We start from the raw sequence: 8,960 nt of genomic DNA, 5'->3' as shown, positions 1-8,960 counted from the left end.
TAAACAGAAATATTAAGAACTACAGTTTTTTTTTTAACTGTTTTTAGCAAGGAGGACTAAATGTGCAAACTAGTTGTCCTATTTGTGTAGTTCTTTTAGCAGTAAGAGAACTTCTGTTAACTTCTTCATTAAGAGAAGCTCCACGAGCTCCATGAGAATAAAATGCATCATCATCCATTACTCACATGTGTTGTTATAGGCTTGTTTTTAAATCCTCAGAGATCCAATCAAAGCTTAAAATATCTGTTTGCGTATACGGGCACTGGATTCCCATGCCTGCCTGCGACTTGAAACAGTGACCTTTTGCCTCCCAGTTCTCCTCTTAGCTCAGATACAGCATGTCTGATACTCAGATAAACCACTGAATACATTCTTCTTCCTCCAGACAGTTTAACCAAAGTCGAGAGATAACAACCGTCTCATTTCAGGAGCACAGTGTGTGTGTTGCAATTACACTGAGTTACATGAGTGACACAAACCATAATAATAAGACGGGAAGCCATTTGGCTGTAAACACGATGACTGGAGGAAGGTATATTTGGCACTAGACAGAAAGCGAATCAACAAAAAGAAGGAAAACAAGCACTTTGGTTGTGCTCTATCCTTGGACATGGCATTTCAGCCTGCTTTCAGAGCTTCCTATTCATAATCCCTAAACATAAAATGCCACAAGTTAAATGGAGGAAGCAAAACCCATACAGTACACAATATTTTGTTTTTTAAACATGGCAGCTTAAGGTAACAATTTATTTCTCAGTGTATGAGAGAGTTTATTGGCCTTAATTATAGAGTGGGGTAATCCAGCTGACTTGGCAAACCTTCAGCTATTAACAATATTCATATAGTGTAAATTAATTGGTGCAACAACCTCTAAGCACATGGCCTCAGTCTTTTCAATTAACAATATGGCACTTTAATCGATAGACCAATTCATTTTTGTTGAGTTGCATGCCATAGCAGCATGTACTACAATAAAACAGATTATATATACTGTTGCTACTGTGTAGCAGAACAGCATATATTCACCAACTATTTCATTAGGTACACCTTGCCAATACTGAGTTGGACCTGCTTTTGTCCCCAGAACTGTTTAATTCTTCATGGCATAGATTCCTTTAAGAGTTTGGTCCATATTGGCATGACAGCATCACACTTGCTGATCTGGTGACTGTGGATGCCATTTGAGTGCAAAGAACTCACTGTCAAGCTCAAGAAACCAGAGTGAGATGATCTGAGCTTTGTGACACGGTGTGTTATCCTGCTGGACGCAGCCACAGAAGATGGCACACTGTGGTCATAAAGGGATGGTTGTGGTCAGCAACAATACTCAGGCTGTGGTGTTTAAAGCTGTTGAATTGTTGGTGTTGACTTCAGTTCTGCCTTTGATCCTGGATAAACTAGCACTGAAGCTCCTGGGACACCTGGAACTGTCCACGTCACTGCATTCTTATGACTGTCTAATGACAGGAAAGAATTTTTAAATATACTGATACTGAGGAGGCCAAATTATGTCAAAGAAAATATCTCTCAGTCCATTACACCATCATGTTTTCATGTTGTTTACACCAAATTCTGAGCCTGCCATCTGAATGCTGCAGCAGAAATCGAGACTCATCAGACCAAACAATGTTTTTACAATCTTGTCCAGTTTTGGTGAATTGTAGCATCAGTTTTCTGTTCTTAGCTGACAGCAGTGGCAGTGTGCACTTTTACTGCTGTTGAGATGCTCTCCTGCAAACCTTGATTGTAACAAGTGTTTATTTTAGTTACTGTTGCCCTCCTAACAGCTCAAAGCACCCTGGCCATTCTCCTCTGACCTCTGAAATCAACAGCACATTTACACCCAGAGAACTACTGTTCACTGGACTTTTTCTCTCTGTTTTGGACCATTCTGTGTAAATTCTTTAGGCGATTGTGTGGGGAAATCACAGTAGATCAGCAGTTGCTAAATACATGCAAGTTTACCTACTGAAGTGGCCAATGAGTGTTGTTTTTGTTGACTTTATAGTTTATTTATATTTTTAAATTTACACACCATTAGCATTGTTAGTAGTAAAAAGGTAAAAACCTCGAAACAATATCAGGCTGCTCAAAAAGAGAGCAACTACCTAAATCTGAGTTTAAATCAGGAAGCACAACAGCAGTGAAACGTGCAAAGGCCATGAAGTTTTACTGCAGATATACAGCCTTTAAATTATATTTTTTAGCTGGGAGCTGCTGGGATTTTCCCACCCTGATTAAAACTTTGGAAACCAAACACAAGTCAAACAACACACAAGTTGAATTACAAAGAGTTTAATCCCAAAAATACTTTTTCCTTTTTTCCTGTTTTGGCTTGTAATACATAGTTTGGTCTTGCTGTATCGTGGCTGTAACGCTATAGTACTGTATCATTTACATTGTCTGAAGTAGTGGCTGTCATGCAATGTTGGACACAGCTCGACTTAGCAGAAAGATGCCACGTTCACATCAGAAATCCTGACTGTAAAGAAAAAGAAAGAAAGAAAGAAAAAAAGTTAACATTCATGTCTTCCCACTTGAGCTACAGGTATGACAACACAGTCACCTCTACAGTGTGACTAAGGTTCGACAGTTTGTTTACTTTGTAGACATCAAGCTGCAGCACAATAATGCTGCTTCATCTCTTCTTGTCTTTCATCGTGAATGTGGCATCAGAGAACAGTCTGTACAAGACATTCAACAGTCTTGTCATTTAAGACCAAATGCTAATGTCAGTGACTTTTTATGGGCTCCTCAGCAAGTTGGCTTTCAGGTATGTGAAACATTATGTTGATGTTAAGCTTTATGGTTATTTCTCACTCTGTAAAATATTTTATGAGCAGCTGAACAGGTTCCAGCCTGTTGGTTTGTTTCACTTCTTCACTGTGACAGGAAGACACTCGGCTTCTCGACTGTCCACCCATTGTCACCCCAGGGAATTTTGACAAAGCTGCTAGCATCACACAGGTTGTCCTCTGCAAAAGCCAACAGTGCTGTTCAACAGAGGTTTATCAAACTTTGTGGTTTTTTGGTTAGTTTGGCTTTTTATCATTTCCTGTTTTTTTTTTGTTTTTTTTTATTTTACATGGCATTTGGTGACTAAAAATAATATTGATTTGGGATGAAATATCACATCTCAATTAGGACTGTTTGACTACGGGGGAAAACAATTCCAGATCAGCAGAGCTGAGTTACCTCAAAATGTCAAGTTATTTCCACAGTTTTGAGTTATTTAAGTTTTAGTTTTGAGTTATTATATTTGAGTTAAAATTTTGACTTTGTATGGCTGTTATTAGTATCGCTGTTATTTAAAACAACAACATTGGGACTTTTAAAACATTCTGCGCTTGAGGAACAAAAATTGTATTTGCTGTTTTTTCCAAACAGCTGACTAAAAATATCCATTCCTGTGATATCAATGCCAAATTGTGGCATCTCCAAAATACCAGCAGCTTTGACAAGATGTAGATTTTTGGCACCTTGGAGATGAAAACAGGTTCTGAACACGTGTCCTTTCACTGCCAGGAGGTTGAATCAGTCTGGGATGCACTCATAACACTTCTCAAGCACTCTGAGGGGCAGCTGGTTTGCTTTAGAGCAACTAAAGGAGCTAAAAATGACTCTATATGCTGATGACTATGTCATGTTTTGGTGTAAGATTTCTGATGGTAGTTTGATTAATTGGTTGTGTGATTTCCCTTCCATTCAGCATTATTAGCTATAACTAAATTTAAGTTTGAGAATTTAAGAGAGAATTTTGTGTGAAAAGTAAGAGTAGATGGATGCACAAATAATATAATCAGTGTTTGCTGTATTTATCAGCCAACACTAACAAGAGTTATATTAATCTGCAATGTCCAGTTTTTATTAGGTAAAATTAATCTTGAACTATAGCCAACATTACATGTAATGGCTTAAATGGACCCACAGTGTCCATGTGCAACTCTTGTACCATCAAGCCGTATTATTCTTGCGGCAATATTGCATTAAATACATAAAACAGTTGCATATATAGCTGAAAAAAGTTGAACTGTTAAAAATAGGGGGAAAAAAAAGATGCAGCATTTGTAAAATTCTCCAAAACAGATCAAATCAGCTTGTCACAGAGCAGAAGGCCTTCAATTTGACTTCCAGAGGAGGGATAATCAAAGGTGGTTCCACTGAGGAAGACACAGAAAATGAGCAAGATGAGGGATGAGGAAGAACTGATTTCAGATAGCTCAAATTAGGGCTGCTCAATTAATCGAATCACGATCTGGGCTTTCAACGATCATTAAAAATGACTGAGCCGATTATTAGCCCCTCCCTCGTGCTTTACTCTCACGCTGCTCCGTGTGGCAAATCGAGCGCACCTCTCTGCATTTCGAACACGTGTCACAACAATTAAGAGCAGCGGTCCCCAACCTTTTTTGCGCCACGGACCAGTTTATGCCCGACAATATTTTCATGGACCGGCCTTTAAGGTGTCGTGGATAAATACAACAAAATAAAACTAGTACAGGTACCGAAAAAAAAGAAATTTATTCAAAACGATAACAAAATAACGCTGAAAACCGATAAAAACCCTGAAAACTATACATTTCACACCTGAGCCTCAACTCTCGCGGCCCGGTACCAAACGACTCACGGACCGGTACCGGTCCGAGGCCCGGGGGTTGGGGACCGTTGATTAAGAGGACCCGAGGGAAGCTCGGAAAGCTAAGCAGAAGTTATTTGGAGAGGAGAGTGACTGCCGTTGGTTGAAAAGAGAAGTAAAAAAAAACTTCAGTGGTGTGGAAACATTACGTGGATCAATTAGACATATTGTGTAAACTTTGCTACGGTGTCGTAGCTGCACCACAGAGCAACACTGCAAAGTTCACTGAACATAGATGTTTACATTTTTCATTTATTTTTTATATTGCAAACATTTGCACTGTTATCAGTATTTGCACACTATTTTATATTATTTTTTGACAATCTTTAAAGTCATTATTCAATACATTGTTATTGTTAAATAAATATCGTCAAATAATCGAGATCTCAATTTCAGTGAAAATAATCGTGATTATCATTTTTGCCATAATTGAGCAGCCCTAGCTCAAATGCATTCTATATAACATAGTTTATTTAATTTTTTTACTCCTAAGCCAGTCATACCAGGTATATATATATCTCAGTTTGGCAGGGAAGGCTGTAAAAAACAACAACAACAAAAAACCCCACCAAAGCAGAGTTTCTGTGTCATCTCTTGGGAATCATCTTTGGTGTAACACCACCTCGCAGCTCTAAACACTGATCTGTGCATGAGTGCATCCCTAATCACATTTACAGCTGCCTTCTCACATCTGTGCACAGCACAGCAACAGGGAGCTCTGCCAGTGGATCAATACACTTTATAAAACATCTCCGCTACAATACACACATCCCCAATGAAACAGTCCTATTAATACTCCTCCATCAGGGAGAGTGCAGCGAGAGCCACAGTGTGCACAGACACAACTGCCTGTGAAGAACATTAAAACAGTCATCTACCAAGGTAAACAATCAATATTCTTCCCATGAATCTGACTTTAATATGACTTTTTTTTTTTTAGAATTTATGCTATTCATGAATATACTATATAGATTTCATCTGCAAATACGCATTCCTACAGGAAAGTATGGATGCTAATGAGTTTATATGATATGCATTTTCAGCTCATTTTGCATCTCTATGAGTATATTTTCCTCCTATATGGAGACTTGCAGTATTTCTGTGGTGTTTTTTCTTCTTTCTTTTTTTTTGTTTAATCCATTCTGTTTCTATAGATGGGATACGTCATAGTTTATTAGCCATCATCCAGCCAAAGCCTGGCATCACTGCTTCTTTTTCTTCTGCTTCAGTGACTTCCTCCTCTTCACGATCATCTCGTACAGCTTGTCCATGCCCTCGTCCAGTCCCTCTCCGATGATGGCGCAGGCCGGCTGGACGTGGTACGGTGTTGAGGGGCTCAGCTCCGCCAGAGCGAGCTGCCTCTCGATCTCCCCGACGTCCAGAGCCCGGGGCAGGTCCTGCTTGTTGGCGATGACCAGCAGCGGGGTCCCCTGGTTCTCGGCGAACCGGGTGATCTTGTGCAGCTCGGTGCGAGCCTCCTCCAGCCTCTCGGTGTCCACAGAGTCTACCACGTACACGATGCCGTCCGTGCAGCGGCTGTAAGGCTTCCACAGGGGCCGCAGCTTCTCCTGGCCCCCGACGTCCCAAAAGTGACAGCTGATGCCCCTTGAGGCCCCCGCGCCTCCCAGCCGAATCCTCTCCGTGTTGAAGCCGATGGTGGGCACCGTGTTGACGAACTCGTTGAATTTGAGCCGGTAGAGAACGGTGGTTTTGCCCGCAGAGTCCAAGCCGAGCATGACTATGTGCAGGGACTGGAAGGCAGCCAGATTGGAGAAACTATTCCCCATGTCTGCAGGCTGGGGAGGAGAGACAGCGTGCACTCCCACAGCCCCACAGCAGCGAGCGAGATCACCGCAGGGGACGCTTAAAGGTCCCGGGAGTGATCCATCGTGGGTTATTAAAACGCGTAAAAATTAAAACGGCTTCTCCTCTCTCAGCAGAAGTTGGGGGCACAGCCCCTCGTTGCGCGGCGGCACTCCGGCAGCAAGAAACGCCGCAGCATCCCTGGACTCACTCCAACTGCATCTGCCCTCCACAAATTGTCAAATCACAGCACGTACAGCGGCTGCATGCACTCTCGCGCACCACACTCGTCTCCGCATCTGGCCGCTTGTCTCCGAGCAGCTGCCTTCATGTAGTGGCACACAACACAAGCACGAAGCGATGAAGCGTGACGCGTGGATCAGCCACTGAACGCTGCCATGGAGAGACGCGTCAAGTCAGACGGGAAAAACACAATAAAATCTGGCTTCCGGTTACGCGAAAGGGCTTTAAAAAATAAAAGCCTTTCACATTCGTGAGAGCAAACCTGCCAGCGGGGTGGATAAAGGATCTTAATATGAAAGGTGTTCAGTCGCCTTTCCTCTGCGCAGGGAGGCGTCCTCAGCTGTGAGACTCTGACACCTGCTGGTAAAAATGCGCAACTACAAGCAGCTGTGACTTTATGAGTGCAGATATAAAGATACACTAATTGTAAGATAGTATATATAAATATAAATACATATCAAAAATGGTTTCCCCCAGCCTGCAGTCAGTAATTTAAGTGACTGCCTCTGGCGCCATAAAACAAAAGAAAGAAGAAGGCAAATAAAGCCTGGGATTAGATGGAAAGGATGGAGAGTGAGTCAATATCGACCAAATATTACCCAGCACAGCTTGAAGTCATGAAACATGGCCCTTAAATTTGGAAACATGTAGAATGAAGCACCAGCTGGCCCCAACAGACGGACTCACAGAGAAGCAGCTAAAAGTTATTCCAAGCAGTCAGTAATTAGTTTCAACCAAAAGCAACACTCACATGGAGCAGGATTCATCTTCACTGTGCGTTTCAGCAGTGGTTCCAAACAGGTGTTCAACTCATTTCTTTATATGTTTCTAGGAAAACGGAAAATAGGTGGAGCAACTTATTGAAAAATGTGCAAATATACATGGAAACACAGCATACTAGGCAATTCTAACATGTTTGAAAGTCAATATTTGGTATGATCACCTTTAGTCTCCTGCCAGATGTAGATGACCAACTTCTTTAGTACATTAGCAAGGAAAGCTGCGTCGATGATGAAGAGGTGATGTCAGTGCTAACCATCTAATAAAACAGTGACGCTGACCAGATGCCGGCTCAGCAGCAATTTCAGATTAGCATCTGTGACAATGACTGAATGTAATATGTTCAGCCAGCTGTTTTGCTTTTTTTAAAAAAAATCAAAAAGCAGGCCTGTTTTCTTTAAAAATTCAGAGATACGTGGTCCTCACAGGACAGCCACTACAAATGTAAGTAACGGAATATAGAGTACTTAAAACGAGATCCACCTTTAACTTATGCAGCAGTTACAGTAAAACATTTAAATAAATAAATAATTTAACAGTGATGATGAAGATTGTTCTGCAGAATTATTATTATAATTTTTTTTACTCTATGCACAAATTTTCCAATAAATAAATCCAAAGTTTCATTGATTATTTTTTGTTGAAATGCTGAGTGACATACAGATGTGTAGTGTTCAATATAGAGTTATAGTTATGGAAGGAAAAATTCACCAAAAATGTTCCAAAACAGTTTCCTCTCTCTTTTTGTTTATGTATATCAGCTGTTAACTAAATCATAAACTATGGTTTAATAAAAAAACAAAACAACTAAAAGCAAAATTAATGTAATTTCATCATTTAGATGTAATTTTCTTTATACACGTTACTACGCAAAATAAAATCATCAATCATTGCAAAGAATATTGGGACGTTGATAAGGTTTTTTCTCAGATTGGGGCGATCGTGGCTCAAGAGTTAGGAGTTCACCTTGTAATCGGAAGGTTGCCGGTTCGAGCCCCGGCTTGGACAGTCTCGGTCGTTGTGTCCTTGGGCAAGACACTTCACCCGTTGCCTACTGGTGGTGGTCAGAGGGCCCGGTGGCGCCAGTGTCCGGCAGCCTCGCCTCTGTCAGTGCGCCCCAGGGTGGCTGTGGCTACAATGTAGCTTGCCATCACCAGTGTGTGAATGTGTGTGTGAATGGGTGGATGACTGGATATGTAAAGCGCTTTGGGGTCCTTAGGGACTAGTAAAGCGCTATATAAATACAGGCCATTTACCATTTAAATATTGGAAATCCAAACGTGAACACTGCACTGCATGTTCTGGCGTCTTAAAAATATAGAGGTTGAAAACTGCCAAAATAATATTAATAATAATAAAAAACAAAGAATCAATGCTATTAAATGCATTAAAATAAAAAAATAAAAATAAAATAACTGTAAACAAGAGTTATTCTATATGTCTCTGTTTTCTTTCTTTCTTTTATCTGCGTCTGTATTGATTGTTTCATTTATTAATT

General features: G+C 40.7%; 1 protein-coding gene and 1 long non-coding RNA gene across 2 annotated transcripts; both read right to left on the bottom strand.

Annotated features, from left to right (window-relative positions):
• Positions 1 to 2,279: 2,279 nt before the first annotated feature.
• Positions 2,280 to 7,403, bottom strand: arl4ca (ADP-ribosylation factor-like 4Ca). Its single transcript, XM_082525455.1, has one exon. The coding sequence runs from the start codon at positions 6,421 to 6,423 to the stop codon at positions 5,839 to 5,841; it is 585 nt and encodes a 194-aa protein (XP_082381581.1). The 5' UTR covers positions 6,424 to 7,403; the 3' UTR covers positions 2,280 to 5,838.
• LOC309701336 lies at positions 2,280 to 7,511 on the bottom strand. The gene is made up of 2 exons (XR_014274946.1): positions 7,434 to 7,511; positions 2,280 to 2,482 (listed from the first exon to the last, which is right to left on the bottom strand). It is a non-coding gene; the product is annotated as an uncharacterized lncRNA (long non-coding RNA).
• Positions 7,512 to 8,960: the final 1,449 nt, after the last annotated feature.

The sequence above is a fragment of the Aulonocara stuartgranti genome (genome assembly GCF_965226115.1).
Source record: "Aulonocara stuartgranti genome assembly, chromosome: 23".
NCBI classification, from domain to species: domain Eukaryota; kingdom Metazoa; phylum Chordata; class Actinopteri; order Cichliformes; family Cichlidae; genus Aulonocara; species Aulonocara stuartgranti.
Note: the sequence above shows the minus strand (reverse complement) of the source record. Positions and strands in the feature narration are given on the sequence as shown.